The sequence below is a fragment of the Elephantulus edwardii genome, unplaced genomic scaffold (assembly GCF_000299155.1).
Source record: "Elephantulus edwardii isolate Elephantulus edwardi_28Jun2011 unplaced genomic scaffold, EleEdw1.0 scaffold00291, whole genome shotgun sequence".
Lineage (NCBI taxonomy): Eukaryota > Metazoa > Chordata > Mammalia > Macroscelidea > Macroscelididae > Elephantulus > Elephantulus edwardii.
In genome coordinates this window covers 2087517-2106164 of record NW_006400041.1, presented here as the reverse complement: position 1 = coordinate 2106164, position 18648 = coordinate 2087517, and the positions used below count along the sequence as shown (strand labels likewise).

At 37.9% G+C, this 18648-nt stretch overlaps 1 protein-coding gene across 1 annotated transcript in view; it reads left to right on the top strand.

The window, feature by feature from the left end:
• TMEM131 (transmembrane protein 131) overlaps positions 1-18648 on the top strand; it is a 408192-nt gene that overhangs the window by 175461 nt on the left and 214083 nt on the right. Inside the window, exon 5 of the mRNA XM_006900709.1 lies at positions 14993-15116. Coding sequence (XP_006900771.1) covers positions 14993-15116 — 124 coding nt within the window. The remainder of the gene's footprint in view (positions 1-14992; positions 15117-18648) is intronic.

The window sequence follows — 18648 nt, the reverse complement described above, 5'->3', positions numbered from 1 at the left end:
TATGTTTCATAAAATTAATCATTACCCTGACTTTTCAAGTCCCTACTGGATCCTTCCCATTTCCTGCACATACACCCCTCCATCCACCACATTGTGCAATCCTTTGGTTTCACACCTACTCATCCTCACCCCTCTGCTCCCACCTTTACCTCCTGTGAATCCCATACATGTTTTACTAGTTATCCTTCTATTTTTACAGTAATGGTCTTATGCACTATTTATCCGTATGAGACTGAGTTAGTTCACTCAGCATTAATGCTCTCTAGTCTCTACCAAGTAGTGCTTTTTCAAAATAGTTACTCCTTAGTGCTGTATTGTATCTCATTGTGTAAATGTAACACAATTTCTCAATCTGTTCATTTGTGGTTGGACATTTGGGCTGTTTCCATATTCTTGTGATGGTTAATAATGCTATGAGCATTGGTATATAATTCTCTGTTTGTGTCTCAGTTCTAATATCCTTGGAATAGCTGGGTCATAAGGAGTCTCTGTGTTCTGCCAAACTGCCTTCCAGAGTGGTTGGACCATTTTATAATCTTACCAACAGTGTATGAGGGTTCCACCTTTCCACATCCTCTCCAACAATTACTGCTTGTTGCCCTGCTAAACTTTACCAGTGTTACTGGAGTTAGATGGTGTCTCGTTGTAGTTTTTATTTGCATCTTATTGCCAGTGATTTTGAGCATTTCTTCATGTGTCTGTTGGTCATCCAAATGTCTTCCTCTATGAAAATTCTTTCCTTGTCTTTTGTCCATTTTGTAATTGTGTTAGCAATCTTTTTCTTGTGGAGGCCCTACAGGATTCTGTAAACTTTTTATATGAGACTCTTGTCTGAAATGGTATTGCCAAATGTCTGTTCCCAGTCAGTAATTTCCCCCCCCTACTCTACTGGAAAATGTTTTTGATGCACACAGAGATTTAATCTTGGGGGGCGGGGTTTGCATTCATCAATTTTATGCACTCCAGATTGTGCATTTCTGGCTGTATTTGGCAGTCTCTTTATGCCATAGATTAGGCCAGCACCATTTGTTGAAGTTGTCATTTCCCCATTTGATAGGCTATTTTTCTTTGTCGAATATCAGTTGATTGTAGATAGATGGGTCTATTTCTGGGTTCTCAACTCTGTTCCCCTGGTCTACATGCCTGTCATTGGACCAGTACCATGCTGTTTTGACTACTACCACTGTGGAGTAGGTTTTGAGGTCAGGAAGTGCTACATTTTTATTTTCAGAAGTGTTTTGTTTATTTGGGATCTCTTTGCTCTCAAAATAAACTTGACAATTTCTCTTTGAATCTTGAAGAATGAATTTGATATTTGTATTGAGATTGCATTGAACATGTAGATTCCTTTTGGCAGGATTGTAATTTTCACAATATTAAGTCATCTTATTCATAAACAGGGAACATTTTTTAAATTTATTTATGTCATTTATTGTGTCTCGCTGAACTGTTCTTTAATGTTCTTTGTACAGGTCTTTTGTACCTCTAGTTAGGTTCACTCCCAAGTATCTCCATTTGTGTTTGACTATTGTAAATGGTATTGCTTTTTTGGTTTCCTTCTCTGAGTTCTCTTTGTTACTGTACAGAAAACTTCAATTTCCATTTGTTTATTGTTGCACTTTATTTCTGCCCTACCACCCTCCCCCCCACCCCGATCCTGTTTGCTTTTCCCTTGGAAAAATTTGTTCATTGTTGAACAGTTTCCCGCCTCCCCCCCATTACCAAATACTCTTTCCCAGTCTGTGGCTTTCCTTTTTACCTGTTGGAAAAGTTTTTGGATGTACATAGCGATTTGATTCTTAGAAAGTCCCATTCATCTGTTTTGTTCTCTCCTGGTTGTAGGTTTTTCAGGATGTTTGGAAGACTGCTCATGTTGTGGATTAAGGTTTCTAGAGTTCTTCCAAGCTCTTCTCTGGTGAAGGCTATAGTCCTAGGTCCTTGATCGACTTTGAGTTGGTTTTTGTGCATGGTATAAGATGTTCTTGTTTGAGTTTTCTGCAGATGATTTTCCAATTTTGCCAACACCATTTGTTAAAAAGGCTGTTATTTCCCACTTAACTGATTTTAGTCTCTTTGTCACAAATCAGTTTACTGTAGGTTGAAGGGCTGATTTCTAGGTTCTCAATTCTACTCCATTGATCTTTGTCATTGTACTGTATCAGGACCATGCCGTCTTGACCAGCACATAGTAGTACGGTTTGAGATCAGGGAGTGAGATGCCTCCTACCTTCTTTCTCTTTTTCAGGAGTGCTTTTTTGCTTATTTGAGGTATCTTCCCATTCCAGTTGAAATTGGAAATTGCCTTTTTCATCTCATTGAACAATGGAATTGATATTTTTATTGGGATTGCATTGAACTTGTAGACTGCCTTTGATAGAATTGTCATTTTCACAATATTGAGTCTTCCTATCCATGAGCATGGTCTTCAATTTCTCCAAGTCTCTTTTGGTTTATGTAGTTATGTTTTGTAATTTTCTTTGACTAGGTCTTTTTTGTTTCTAATTAGGTTTACTCTCAATCGTGTGGTTAACTATTGTGATGAGTATTGTTTTTCTTAGCTCCATTTTCTTTATTTTCTTTGTCACTGTAGAGAAATCCAGTTGATTTTGGTGTGTTGATCTTGTATCCTACCACTTTGCTGAATTGATCAACTATGTCCAGTAGTTTTCTCTCTTAGTCTTTAGAATTTTCTAAGTATACTATCATATCATCTGCATATAGAGATCATTTTACCTCCTCTTTGCCAATTTGAACATCTCTTAATTTTTTCTCTTCTCTTCTGTCACTAAGGCTTCCATGGTAATATTGAATAGGAGAGGTGATAGTGGGCATCTTTTCTTAGTTCTTGTTCTCAAAGGGAATGCTTTTATACTCTCTCCTTTGAGAATGATGTTGGTTCTTGGTTTTGTGTACATACTTTTTACTGTTGATGTTATTGTTATGTGCAGTAGAGTGTCTCATAGCAACCACAGGTAAAGCAGCCCAAAACCCTGCTCTATTCTGTGCAGGTCTCACCCTCTCTGACACACCTACTCTAGTGACTGAATCAATCCATTTCATCCATCTCGTCTTCCTCTCCTGCACTGTACCTCCACCCTCTGAAGCATGGCATCCCTCTCCAAGGACTGGTCCCTTCTTGCAACATATCCAGAATATTTCAGACAAACTTCAAAATTCTTGCCTCCAAGGAGCAGCCTGGTTTCACCCTCTCCAGGGAGAACTTGATTGTTCTCTTAGCAGTCCATGGTATCTTCAGTACTCTTCTCCAGCACCACAGCTCAAAGGCATCAACTCTCCTTCTATCTCCCCTTGTCATTGTCCAGCTCTCTGATGCATAGCAAATAATTGCAAAGACCATGGCCTGTATCAGACGTACCTTAGTCTCCAGACTGACATCGTTGCTCTTCCGTACCTTGGAGAGGTCTCTGACAATAGACTTTCTTGGGAAAGTATTGGTAATACGTCTTTTAATTTCCTGGCTGCTGTTTCCAAGAGTGTTGATTGTGGAACCAAGCAAACTAAAACTGTTAACAGTCTCAATCTCTTCACCATCCATAATGATGCTACCTATCAGCCCAGTGGTGAGAATCTTTGCTTTCTTTAGTTGAGCTTCAATCCATATTGAAGGCTGCAGTCTTTGACCTTCTGCAGCAAGCATTTAAAGTCCTCCTCAGTTTCAGCAAGCAGTGTTGTGTCATCTGCCTCACGTAGATTGTTGATGAATCTTCCTCCAATCCTGATGCCAAATTTCTCCTCATAGAGCCCAGCCTTCTGGCTAATCTATTCTGCATATAGATTGAAAAGGCAAGGAGATAGGATACATCACTGGCATACACCCTTCCCAATTTTGAACCATCAAGTGTTCCTTTGCTCTTTTCTGATGACTGCCTCCTGATCCAAGTATAGGTTTCACATAAGCACGATCAAGTGTTCTGGGATTCCCATTTTTCTCAGAGTTAGCCACAGTTTTTGTGGTGCACACAGTCAAATGCCTTTGCATAGTCACTGAAATACAGATAGACATTCCTCTGGTACTCCCTGCTTTTATCCAAGATCCATCTAACATTTACTACAATATCCCTAGTACCACAGCCTCTTCCTGGCCATTCTCTGTTGATAGGGTATTCCATTCGTTTTTGATAATTTTCATCTTGCTTTCAGGTGATCTTAATGATTTGTTTGATAATTTCCACACTCTGTTCTATTATCTTTCTTTGAAATGGTAACAATTATAGATATCTCCCAGTAAGTTGGCCAGGTGGTTGTCCTCCAGATTTCTTGGCACAATTTGGTGAGCACAGTTTGTTAAAATATATCAATTTGGTACACCATCAAATCCTAGGGACTTGGGGTTTTTTTTCCCAGGAAATTCCCCTCTATTTCTATTTTGTTGAGTGTTTTAATCAGGAAAGGACATTGGATTTTGTCAAAGGCCTTTTTTTCCCATCAATTGCTATTGTTATGTGGTTCTTGTTCCTTGCTTTGTTAATGTGATGAATTACCCTGATTGTTTTTCTTCTGTTGAACCTTTCTTGCATACCTGTTATGAATCCCACTTGGTCATGGTGAATTATTTTTTTTATGTATCATTGGATTCTATTGGCCAGGATTTTATTCAGGATTTTTGCATCTATGTTCATAAGAGATATTGGCCTATAGTTTTCTGTTTGGGTGGTGTCTTTACCTGGCTTTGGTATCAAGGATATGTTTGCTTCAAAGAATGAGTTTGGAAGAATTCTTTTTCTATTTTCTGAAATACATTATGTAGAAATGGTGATAGTCTTTGTCTGAATCTTTGATAAAATTAACTTGTAAAACCATCTGTCCCAGGGCTTTATTTGATTGGAAATTTTGGGTTTTTTGCCTTTTCAATATCTACTTTTGTAATGGATCTATTCATGTGTTCTGTTTCAGTCTGTGTCAGTTTAGGTAGGTTGTGAGTTTCTAATTATTTGCCCATTCATTTCTTCTACATTTTCATTTTTATCTTAGTATATTTTTTCCTAATATTCCATTGTTAACCTTTTAGTTTTAGTTGGTTCTCGTGTTCCAATTCCTCTTTCATCTCTTATTCGGATTGTTTGTGTCCTTTCTTCGTCTCTCCCTCTCTCCTTCCCTTCTCCCCTTCCCCTCTTTCTCTCCCTCTCCCTCTCTCGTTAATTTTGCTAGCTCTTTGTTTATTTTTTTCCCTTCTCAATGAACCTACTTCTGGTTTTGTTGATGGATTCAGTTGTGTGTTTGTTTGGTTTTGTTTTCTATTTATTTCTGCCCTAAATTTGTATAATTTCAATTTTTTTTTAGATGATGTTGGTTTTTCTTGCAGTTCTTTTTCAATTTGTTGGAGATGTTGGGTTAGAGAGAGTCAGTGGTCATTTTTTCCTGCCTTTTGATATGTTTACTTATTGCTATAAGTTGACCCCTAATTAATGCTTTGGCTTTTTCCTAGATGTTTTGCTAAGTTGGTTTTCATTGTCATTTGTTTCAAGAAACTTTTTAAATTTCATCTTGTAGTTCTTCTAGTACCCACTCATGTTCAAGCATGATGTTGTTCACATTCCAAATGCCGGGTTTTTTTCTCCTTTATCCTGTTGTTAATTAATTTCTAATTTTGTAGCATTGTAGTCTGATAAGATTGTGACCTAAAATGTGATCTATGTTGGAGAATGTTTCATGCACATTAGAGAAGACGATATACTGTACTTTTTTGAGGTACATTTGCCTGTGTGTCTGTGAGATAGAGTTGGTTTATTATGTAATTTAATTCTTCAGCATCTTTGTTGAATTTCTTTCTGGTAGCTGTATCTTTTCTTGAGAATAGTATATTGAAGTTTACTATGACTATAGTGGTGTTTCTTTTTTAAATTCTTTAGTGTTTCCTTTGTATATTTTGCAGCTGTATCATTTCCTGCATGGATATTTATTATGGCTATGTCCTCTTGTTCTATTGACCCTGTAAGCATTATGCAGTGACCTTCCTTGTCCTTTGTGATGGTATTTGCATTGAAATCTATTTTCGCAGAGATAAAAACTGCTACTCATGCTTTTTTTCTGGTTGCCATTTGCTTGGTATATTTTCTCCCCTTTTATTTTTAGTTGTTCTTTTATCTTCACTTTTTAGGTATATTTCTTCTTGAAGGATTTTGTTTTTTAATCCAGTCTGCAATCATTTTCTCTTCAGTGGTACATTTAAACCATTCACATTCGATGTGTTTATTGAGAGGCAGGTTTTATTCATATCATATGTTTTAGTTCCTTCTGGTGTTGTGGGTTATTTGGGTTCATTCTGCTTTCTATGGCACCTCTGGAAGAAAGACTTCCCTCAGTATTTCCTGCAACACTGGTCTTGTTTTTACAGGATCTCTTAGGTTCTGCTTTTCTGAGAATATCTTGATCTTGCCTTCATATTTGATGGACAGTTTTGCTGGGTACAGTATTCTTGGTTGACAGTTTTGTTCTTTGAATGTTTGATATGTGGAAATCCAATTGCTTCTTGCTTGCGTGCTTTCTGCTCAGAAATCTGCATTTAATCTTAATTTGTTACCTCTTATATGTTACTCTTTGTTCCTCCCTCACTGCTTTAAGAATTCTCTCCTTATCTTTGATTCTGGCAAATTTGACTATGATAGGCCTTAGTGTTTTTCATTTTTCTTTTAAATTCTATTTTAATAATGTTAATGAACATTTATAGAGATTTTGGATTTTCATTCATTCATTGTTCGGTGTTTTTCTTTTGAGGTCTATTCTATATAGGGTTCATTCAGCTTCTTGAATATATAGTCTCTTATTATTTATTATGCCTCATAAGTTAACTTCTAGTAATTCTCCCACAACTTTCTTGATGCCTTTACCTGCGTCTTCCCATTCTGGGTTTCTAATTATGCTCATGTTATTCCTTTTGATGATGTCCCACATTATTCTTAGGCTTTCTTCTTTTTCCTTCCTTTTAAATTCTGCTTTTTGTTCTAGGGGATCAGTGGTGACAATTCTGTCTTTTATTTTGCTGTGTTCATACATCCCTCAAACATGTTGACAGCACCTGAAACACTGGTCCTCATATTCTAGATTGTGTTTTCTTGATTTTCATAGTCTCCAATGCCTCATTTGTTTTATCTCCATTGTCTTGAATTGTTTGGGGTTTTTTTTAAGTTTCTCTTGGTTTTTGCTTGCAGAGTCCTGTAATTCTTGAGTTTGTCTTTTACCCATTGAGAATATCCAATCATTTTTCTTTTGAATTCTATGTCAGAAAGTTCCATCAGACTTTCTGACTTCATGAAATCCATTGATACTGTGTCACTTTTTGGAAGTGACATCTTGGTTTGGGTTTGTGTAGGGTATGAGGTGAGGTAGTCTGCTTTTTATGTTTCATTGCTGTGGTAGAATTTTTTCATGCTTGAAGTTTTCTAGGCTCTTGGTCTGATAACCTTGCCTCAGGAAGTCACTGCTCCAGAGGAGGGTGGGGCAGCTATCCTGCCTGAGTTTTTCTCTAATCTTGTGACTCTATGCAAGACTTGCTTCATGGGAAGAGATATGGCCTGTTAATTAGCAGCCTTCTTTGTCAGGGAATTGCTGCAGCTAGGTGGCCCAAAGTGCCCAGGGCTAAAGATATAGCAAGCTCTGGGATATTGAAGAGAGTAAGTCCCTCAGCCAAATTTATTAACAGGGTAACCATAGCAGTGGCTCTAGTGTGTCAGAGATATTCAAGGTGGCACAGGATAGGATAAGGTTCATAGTGCCGCTGATAGTCTTACTCAACTGAAAAACACCTAACAGCAATACTTGTGGAGAACCTGTTCATATAAATAGAAAATCAAAGAATCTGCCAAAAAGAAAAATTTCTGTTGAGTTGGCATTGACTTATAGTTGTCCCTCCAGCAGGTTTTTGGAACTGTAAATTGCACAGGAGGAAATTGCTTTTTCTCCTATAGAGCCAATGTGGATTTCAACCACCAATAAAGCATTACCTCTGGATTAGTAGCACAACTCTTTATGGACTATGCCACCAGACTTCCATAAAAAGTTATTAGGAATAGATAAAGTCACTATAGAAAGCAGTCTTACACTTTCTAAAAAAGTAGGAAATAAAAGACCCATTTGACCTAGCTATCCCACTTGTGGGAATATACCCTAAAGAAGTCAGAGTTGTGATACAGATAGGTATGTGCACATTCAGGTTTACTGTAGCATTATAAACATTAGCAAAGAGGTGGAAGCAGCCCAAGTACCCATCAACATATGAATATATAGAAAAATGGGTACATTCACACAATGGAATATTATGCAGTACTTAAAAACAATGAACTTGTAAAACACTAAACAGCATGGAGGAGTCTGGAAGACATTAGGCTGAGTGAAATATTTCAGTCACCAAAGAACAAATGCGGCATTGGATCACTATTATAAAAATAGAAGGAACACAAGGGAGGACCAAGCAGGCAAAGGATAGATAGATAATGAATAGGCATGGAAGAAATAAAGGACTGTCAGAAGGGAATGGATGATTACCATTGTGTGTATAGCAATTAACAGTCTGGAACAAGACTTGCATTACATAGTGAATTTGGGAGGGGGAAATAGAAAAATGTTTATCAATGAATAAATGAAAATCTATCCTTTCTGTAAACTGTCACTAAAATAAAAACTTAAGAAGAAGAAAATACAAAAATCCCTATAAAGTATCATTTTGGGGAAGGCAAGGTCTATCAAATTAGTGGAAAATAAAGACTGATCACAATAGGAAAAAATAAAACCAAACTGTTACGAGAGCTCAGCAAGATTAAAGAATACAAGGCAATAGTAAAAAACCCAAACCACAAAAGCCCCTTATAACCATATAAGAACAATGGCATTTATATTAGTATCAAGAAGAATTAAAGTTTAGGTACAAATTTGACAAGTGTAAGATTTATATACCTGAAATTACAAAACATTATGGAACTAAATATAAATACATCCTATGTTCATGGATCAGAAGCTTCAAACTGTGAAGATTATAGTGTACAAATTGACCCACAAGATTTAATGCAATTCCTTCAAAATCCCAGCTGCTCCTTTTTTCAGAAATTGAAAAGCTGATAGTAAAATTTATATAAATAAAAGAAATTTAGAGTAGCGAAAGCCATCTAAAAGGAAGACCAAAGTTGACGAAATCACACTTCCCAGTTTCAGATCTTTGTATAATTTATAATAATCAGAATGATGTGATGCTGCCCTAATCATAGTCATTAGCCATATTTTTACACAAATACATTCTGTTTTCATGTTTGCCAAGTACTCTAAAGCCTACCCTCTAATCCCGAAGGTATTTATTTAGGTGCTGCTCTACTATTTTTTCCCCCCCTCACCTCCTGAGGGACAAGGAAGTGGAGAATTGGCAAACAAATATGGAAGGTGCATTTTGTTTGCTTAAAAACACAATAAATGATAATTTAGATTCAAGATTCTTACATTTATTAATAATTGATATCAACAGTGGTGTCAAGAAAATTGGGTGAAAAAATAATAGCCTTTTTCATAAATGGTGCTGGAACAACTGGGCATTATTGTTGGGTGCCTTCCAGTGGACTGTGGCTCGTAGTGGCCCCATGAACAACAGATCTGAGACTTGCTCTGTCCTGCGCCGTCCTCACAGTCTCTGCCATGCTCCAGCTCAGTAACTGTGTCAGTCCATCGTCTTGAGTCTTTCTCTGACCTTCTAGCTTTCCCAGCATAATGTCCTTTTCCAAGGACTAATTTCTCTTGATAAAATGCCCAGAATAGATGAAGTTTCACCATCCTTGCTTCTAAGGAGCACCTTGGTTTCACTTCCTCCAAGACAGACTTGTTTGTTTTTTTTCGTAGTGCATGAGATATTCAGTAGTTTTATCTGGTGCCATAATTCAAAGATGGGAATTCTTCTGTTATTCTTACTCATTGTCTAACTTTCACAAGCATTAGAAACAATAGATTCCCATATGTGAAAGAATTTAGACTCATTTCACATCACACGTGTGTTTATCATAAAAGGCTTGTAATCTATATTATATAAACAACTTGGACACCTCTTTACATTTTGTGTGTGTTTGTATGTATGGGCCTGTATGTGTGTCTAAGCATAGAGTTACTTATCTCTTTTTGTTGGTACTCTAAAATAATTTTTTGTGTAAATATAACTAAAAATGTATCACAGATAGGAATATAAAAGTTAAACTAAAAAAACTCAAAGAAAACAATGGACTAAACCATTATTACTTTGAGTTGTACAGTTCTTTTAGAAGTGTTTCCAGAAACACAAATTTAAAAATCTACAAATCATATGAACTGAGTTACATAAAAATTTAATGCTTTCATGCTGTGATACTGTCAAGATAGTGAAACACTGACCCACAGAATGGAAGACAGTATTTGAAAATTATGTATGCACACATGCGTTATGTGTGTTTCATAAAAGGCTTAAATCTATAATATATAAGCAACCTTTGCAACTCCTTACACTTTCCTGTGTATCTAACCTTAATGTTACTTTTTCTCTTGTTGTTATCCTATAAACAATTTTGTGTAGAATTGACTTCATCTTTCTTTAAATTCTAGATTATTCTTATCTGTATTCAAAAACATTCTCATGTCTTTTTTCCAAATATTGTAACTTCTATGTTGTTTTGTTTTCTATTTTTATAGCTATTTTCTCTAAATATATGTTTTTCCTGCTTAATTCTGAAGCAAATTGTCAGTCTGATCTTCTAACTTACTGAATTTTTATCTGCTATATCTGTTTTTCTACCTATTCCTTTGCGAGAAGAGCAAATACAGCGGGAGAGTAGCCAAGTCTGATTTCTGCTTGCTTTAAGGGGAACTGTCCTCATCATAATATCCATAGTTCCAAAGAGCTCCTTGGTCAGACATGCCACCCTACATGCTCCTGCACCTATTTCTACCAGTCATTTGAGCCCAATACTCATTGTTGACTCATAGACTTTACTCACAGTTGTAAGGCTTATTAGGGAAGTAACTTGGAGAGCATAAGAGGTAAGGAATATCACCCAGTGCAAGTTCAGATTTAGTCCAGCAGTACCAAGCCACATTAACAAGGCAAAATTCTTCAATTAGTGAAAGTCCAGGTTCACTTCAGCAGCACAAATGGAGGAAGCCTCTGCTTTCATCAGTCATCCAAAAGCATTGTCTTGGAGCAGTTCTAAGTCAGATTTTCCTCTTACCATCCAGCAAACAAACCTTTAACTGTGGCCTTTATCTTCAGATTCCTCTGGTTACACCTTGCTACCGTCTTTTCACCCTCTCTCCGTCACCATCATTTCTGGGGTACCTCACAGTGTAGAAAGCTCAAGCTTGCTAGTTAGCTCTCATGTATGCACTCTCTCTCACTCTCTGTCTCTGTCTCTCTCCCCAATTAAGATCTCTGGAGACTGTCCACCTACCCAGTGGGACTTAACATAATGGTTAGAAAAGTCTTTTTTTGTTTGTTTTTTGTTTCTGACACCATAGCCAGTTCCTGGCTTCTCTAACCATTCCCTCTCATCTGAAGGGCCAGTCTTCCCTTTAGCATCATATGTAAGCTACCTTACAGTCGTTATGTCTTAACCCTACCATTTTAGATAGTCAATTTCTGATTTTCCCAGTCCTATCAAACCAGCACTCTGAGGAAACAAGCATGTGTTTTTCTCTGAAGAATCTTCTTTTACAGTTGAAATTTACAGCATCTATAAATGGAGGTCCAGTCCAGAGCAAACCATCAAGTAACAGTAGTCAACACCAGCTGTCAGAATGAAACATCTTCTCTTCATCTGGTTGAGTTCCAGCCAATACATCCCCAGCCATGCGTGGCTAGGCGCAAATTGGGCATCAGCTTCAAGGGCCGGAGTCCACACATCTGCCTGTATTTTAGACCAGCTGCAACCACTCAGGCCACACAATTTTAGCCACACGTGGACAAGACCAGGGATCCGCAGGTCTCTCTGCTCCACAAACTCTTTCTGCTGCTCCTTCACTTATCCATTGATCATGCTAGGTGGACAGTGCTGAGGGAACAAGTCCAAAGTCAGCCTGTCCCTTCATTATTGTCTATCTCCCACTTCCACTCATCAGCTAGACCCAGTCAATCACCACGAATTAAGCATCAGTTTTATCTTGCCTCAGTTTCATTGTCAAAGTCTGTCTTTTTCTACTTGTCTTCTTTCAGATATAACTCTCTTCATAGTACTGGGTGGGGTTTAATCTTTCTTAGGCTAAGCTCCACACTCTGTACTAAACTCTACTACTTGCTACAAACATTCTTTTAGAGCAAAGTTCCCCTTTTAAAATATCCGTAATCTACAATAGATATCTCAATATAACAATATCTAGTATAATTTAATACTCAATAAAGCCCTTAATCATATTTATAATATATCTTATATCCTTCATATTCATCTTTACAATATATCCAAACATTATGTCATAATTTTTTTAAAACCATTATACATAAATTTTTAAAGAAATTCTCAAATGTTATGGCTAGAAAAGCCAATTTTCAAGGTTTATGACACCAACCCCTTAAACTTTCCACATTGTATTTTATGCCAAATGTGCTGTAAGTACATTATGCTTCTTTTGAATTTTTATTTCCATTTTTCTACTTCATAACCAGTGAGTAACACCAGCAATCAGAAAATCAAAACATGAATTGCATTAAGTAAATCTGCTGTCAGGGACCTCTCCAGAGTACTGTCTATGAAGCAATAGTGGCAGTCTAGAGACTGAGGTGCACCTGATCAAGGCCATGGTTTTCTCACTTACTTGCTATGTATGAGAGAACTGGACAGTGACTAAGAATGACAGAAGAAGAATTGACACCTTTGAGTTGTAGTGCTGGAGAAGAGTATTGAACATACCATGGACCGCCAAGAAAACAAATGGGTCTATGTTGGAGAGAGTGAAAAGCTAGAATTCTGAAGCCCCATCTCACATACTTTGGGTATGTGGCCCGAAGGGACAGATCCTTGGAGAAGGACATCATGCTCGGGTGGCTGGAGGGACAGTGCAGAAGAGGTAGACCTTGGATGAGATGGATTGATTTCAGTAACTGGAGCAATGGGGGTTAGTGTGTCAGAATTAATAAAACTGGCTCAGGACAGAGCAGGGCTCAGAGCTGCTGTACACAGGGTCACTGTGAGTCACGGGCAATTCAGCACATAACAAAAACAATATCAACCAGCGAGTGAGTTTATGAGTATGGAGAGAAGAGAAAAGTAGACACGAGTGCTTTTATGCACACCTTTACCATATGCTGGTCCTGTGCTACTAATATGGGGGATACATGGTAAATGATAGCTCTAGTGGCCTAGTGGTAAGAAGCTGCATTGAAGTACCAAAGACACACTGTTCAAATCGACCAGCTACTCTACAGGAGAAGGATGGGCAGTCTCCTATCATGTGATTTACTGCCTCTGAAAACCCACATGGAGTCAGCTCCAGCTTTATGGTATGTAACAGCCACCACCATCCCATGTAGTAAGTACAAAATAACTTAGCAAGTGGATAATACTGTTAGGGAAATAAGAATAATGCCAATTAGAAAACATTAGGGGGGAAAATGTGATTTATATATAAAAAATTCACTCATATAGTACTTGTGCAAATAAGATTAGCTGTAGACATACTGCTAGAGAAAAGTATTGAGCATACCATGGACCACCCAGAGAACAAACAAGTCTATCTTGGAGAAGGTGAAACCAAATTTCTCCTTGGAGGCTAGAATTTTGAAGCTCTGTCTCACACATTTTGGGCATGTTTCCAGGAGTAAGCCATCTTTGGAGAAGGACATCATGCTTAGAAAGGTAGAGGGATAGTTCAGGAGAGGAAGACCCTCCCTGCATGAGATGGATTGTAACTAGGATAATAAGGGTAGATGTGTCAGTGAGACTGGCAGTATTCAGAGCAATTATGGGGTAGTTGTGTCAGAAACAATTAAGATTGGCACAGTAAAGAACAGGGCTTAGGGCTATTGTAGATAGAGTCGCTATGAGTTGCAAGTGACTTGATAGCACATAACAACAACAACATTATTGTATGTAGGGTCACTGTGAGTTGCAGGCGGCTTGAAGGCATATAATAACAACAACAACATAGATGTTCTAGGGAGCTGTGGTTCCATAGTCTTTAAGGCATTCCACTGTTAACCCAAAGGCCCCACCGCTCTAGTGCTTGTAGCCCACTAGGGACTCCACAGAGAAAGACAGACTATCTCCTATGCAGTTGAAGCCTTGGAAACCCAGTGGACAGTCTACTATGAGTTATTTCCTACTCAACAGCAATGAAGGAGAGAGTGAGAGAGAGAGAAACACTAGTAGACTAAATCATAGACGGCAAACTGTAATGCAGTTGCCAAGGAGTTACAGAAATGGATCTTGGATAACAGACGGTTGAGTGTGTCTTCCATTGTGTTATGGAGACAGGACAGTGAATAAGTACACAGACTAAACAGCTAGATGGCTGAGATTTAAATGCAGCTCCAGGTTAACAAACTTCTTGGTGTATCATTATCCTCATCAGGGTAACAAGGGTGAAAGCTCAGAGGTTGTAAAGCAGGGCTCCTCTGCCTTTGCCCACTCCAAATTAAAGGTAATATTAATTATGTATCACTGAGATATTAAGATAGGAAGACAAGATGTATACATTTCCAGGAGCAAGAGGAGAAGAAGGGGTGAAAGCACAGAATGGTAACATAGAAATAAAAAGGTCTAAGTACTTGTTTCATTCCTGAGACTGTTCTGTTTCTTATGTCCCCAGAACCTTGCACAGTGTGTGGTGTACAGTAATTCCTCAGTAAAGTTTAGTTGAATAACTAAATCCTTTTTTATGTATGATTTTAAATGCAAATCTATTAAATAATACCTTTTATGTGTCTCAAAATTTATTTGAATTTTTCAAAATAAAAAATTTTTGTTTGTTTTTTTCAGGTTTTCTCTGTAACTAAAAATAATCTTTTTAAGAATTTGTGACTATTTCCTTTTTATTTTCCCAGGCCAGTTGGAATGCCAAAAATGGAAAAAGTTTACTTACATAATCCTAGTTCTGAAGAAACCATTACTTTAGTGTCAATATCTGCTACAACATCACATTTTCATGCATCATTTTTTCAAAATAGGGTAAGTTTCTCTTCTATGGATGGTTTTTCTTGACCTTGAAATGTTTTGAAATGTTTACATTTTTAATGTCTGTAATAATGGACTCAGACAGCAACGATTGTAAGCACAGCAGAGACAAGTCACTATTCTATTCAATGTGTACAAGGTCTCTGTTAGTCAGAACCCACTAAACAGCACCTAACAATGACATCTTTATTGATCATTTTATTTTGCTGCTGTCCTAGTATGTTTGAATGTTTCATATTTATTCTTGTATTTCAGTTTGTCCTAATTTCTAGGAACTATATCTTTAAATATACATTGTTTTTCTCAGTATGAAACAGCTTTTCAGAATTAACATTTGCAGCTGTGAACCTTAAACAACCTGAAGCATTTTATATTCTTATATTCTGCTTATTTCCTCTTTCTTCTTAATAATAGAGGGTTCTTCAGCATTTTATCAGTTTCATATTGTTGTTGTTATATCTCATAGAGTCGACTACAACTCCTAACAACTCTGTGAACGATAGCCCAAACCCTGCCCTGTCCTCAGCTAGTCAGTCTCTGACACACCTGCCCACTGTGTCGATCCATCCCATCCAGGGCCTTCATCTCCTGTCTGACCCTCCTGGTAACATACCCAAAGATGGAGCTTCACAGTCCTTACCTCTGAGGAGCAACATGGATTCACCCTCTCCAAAACATACCTGTTTGTTTTTTTGACCGTCCGTGGTTTATGTTCAGTACTCTTCTCCAGCACCAGAACTTACAGGCATTGGTTCTTCTGTTATCTTTAGTCCAGCTCTCAGAGGCACAGCAAGTAATTGAGAAGATATGATTTTGATCAGGTGCACCTTAGTCTCTAGACTCACATCGCTGATCCTAAGCACTCTGGAGAGGTCCCTGACAATAGGCTTTCCCAAACCAACTCATCTTTTGATTTCTGAACTGCTGGTGCCAAAAGTGTTGATTGTAGATCTGAGCAAGATGAAATTTATCATATTTATCAACAGCCTCAATATCTTCTCTATCATGATGTTGGAAATTAGCCTGGTGGTGATAATCTTTGTCTTCTTGATGTTGAGATGTATCGATATTGAAGATTACAGTCCTTGATCTTTTGCAGAAAACACTTCAGGTCATCCTCAGTTTCATCAAGCAAGGTTGTGTCATCCGCATAATGCAAATTATTGATGAATCTTTCTCCAATCCTGATGCCATATTCCTCTTCGTAAAGTCCAGCCTCTCAAATGATCTGTTTCACTGTAGATTGAAAAAATATGGGGAAATGACCCTTCTAAGAAACATTCCTGATTTTGAACCATGCAATGTTTCTAGCTCTGTTTGTATAGTTGCTTCTAGTCCAAGTGTAGGTTTCACATGAGGGCAATCAAGTGCTTTAGGATTCCTGTTCTTCTCAAGGTCAGCCACAAGTTGTTGTGATCCCTACAGTCAAATGACAATGTCATTCCTCAAAGCTGTTTGACACTCAGAAAAACAAAGCGTATTTAAAGATATAGTTCCTAGAAATTAGGACAAATTGAAATACAAGAAGAAATATTGAAACATTCAAGCATAGTCTGATGGCAGCAAAATAAAATAATCAGCTAAAGTGTCAGTGCCTTTGCAGAATCAATAAAACATAAATAACTATTCTTCTGGTACTCTGCTTTCAGACAGGATCCATTTGATGTTGGCACTGATATGCCTAGTGCCATAGCCTCTTGTAAACACTGCTTGTATTTTCGGCAAGTTTATGTCTATATCCTCTTTGAGTTGGTGTTGAATAATCTTCAGCAAGATTTTGCTTGCAAGTGATACTGGATAATTGCAAGTGATGTTGGATAATTTAATCATTCTGTAGAATCGCCTTATTTGGGAAGGGGAATATGTAACAACAAATTGCTTCAAGTTAATAACTTAAAGCAATGCCCACTTATTAGCACATGGCTGTGTAAATCACAGCTTCAGCACTGTGAGTCAAGCTCTCTGCTCAGGACACCACAGGGCTGAAATGAAGATGGCAGCTTAATTCGGTCTGTGCCTGGAGTTTCTGGCGAGAAGCCCACCTCTGAGCTTATTCAGGTTGTTGGCAGAAGTTACTAGTTCTTTCCAGTTTTAGGATGGAGGTCCTCATTTCCCTGTTGGCTGTGAGTCAGGACCCCACCTCATTGCCAACTGTCAGCCAACACCTAGGCTGTTTGTATTCCTTCTCACATGACCCCCACCATCTTTAAAACCAATAACTGTTCGTCAGATCCTTTTTGTATGTCGTCTCTGACCTCCTTTTCTGCCATCAGCTAGAGAGAATTCTCAAAGAGTTTATTTAGTTATACCTACTTGGATCACCTTTTGATTAATTTATAATCACTTGGTTAGTAACTTTAAAAACATGTAGTAGACTGTTTTTTAGTATAGAGACACAGGTAGCCATCAGTGTGATACCATATTCATAACACTAGAGATTGTTGTTATGTGCCATCAAGTCACTTGAGACTCATAGTGATCCTGTGGACAACGGCTCTGAAGCCTGCTCTGAGCCAGTCTCACAGACTCCAGCACACCTGCCCCCATCTCCCCAGTTAGTGTCAGTCCATCTCATCTGGGGCCTTCCTGTCCTGCACTGTCCCCATACCCTTCCAACTATGACATCCTTCTCCAAGGACTGAACCCTCCTGGCCAGATACCCAAAGTATTTGAGATGCAGCTTCAAATCCTTGCTTCTCACAGAGATTTGAACACCATTGTTCATAGCATTATTTACTATCATAAGAACTTGGAAACAACCCAAATGTCCAACCACAATTGAATGGATTGAGAAATTGTGGTACATTCACTACGCAACATGAAAGAACAATGATTTTGAAAATCACTACCTGACTTGGGAGGGACTAGAGAGCATTATGCTAAGTGAAGTAACTCAGTCCCATATTGACAAATACTATGTAAGACCATTTTTGTGGAAATGGATGAATAGTAAAACAAATAGGAGAATCCAAGGAGGAGTGTAGGAGCAGAGGGGTGAGGATGGGCACCGGAGTAATCATAGACTCGCACAATTTGATGGGTAGAGGGAAGGGTGGTTAAAGGAAATGAGAAAGATCTGGTGTGGAAAATAACATATCTGAACTTTGTGAGGAAACCACTATATAATGAAAGTTTTATTAAGGGGGGGGGAAAAATTCTTGCCTCCGAGGAGAAACTTGGTTTCACCCTCTCCTAGACAGACATTTTTTTTTCTCTTGGCAATTTGTGGTGTGTTCAGTACTCCTCTCCAGTACCACAACTCAAAGGTATAGATTCTCCTACTGTCATCAATAGTCATTGTCCATCTCTCTGATGAATAGCAAGTAATTGGAAAGACCATGACCTTGACCGAATTGTTCATTAGCACTCTGGAGAGGCTGTGACAGCAGATTTCCACAATGCAATTCGTCTTTTGGTTTCTTAACTGCTGGTAGGAAAATTAAACCAAATCCACAGGAGCCAAAATATGACTTTGATTTCATACCACCTGAATTTCAGAATCATCTCAGGAACAGGTTTGAGGCCT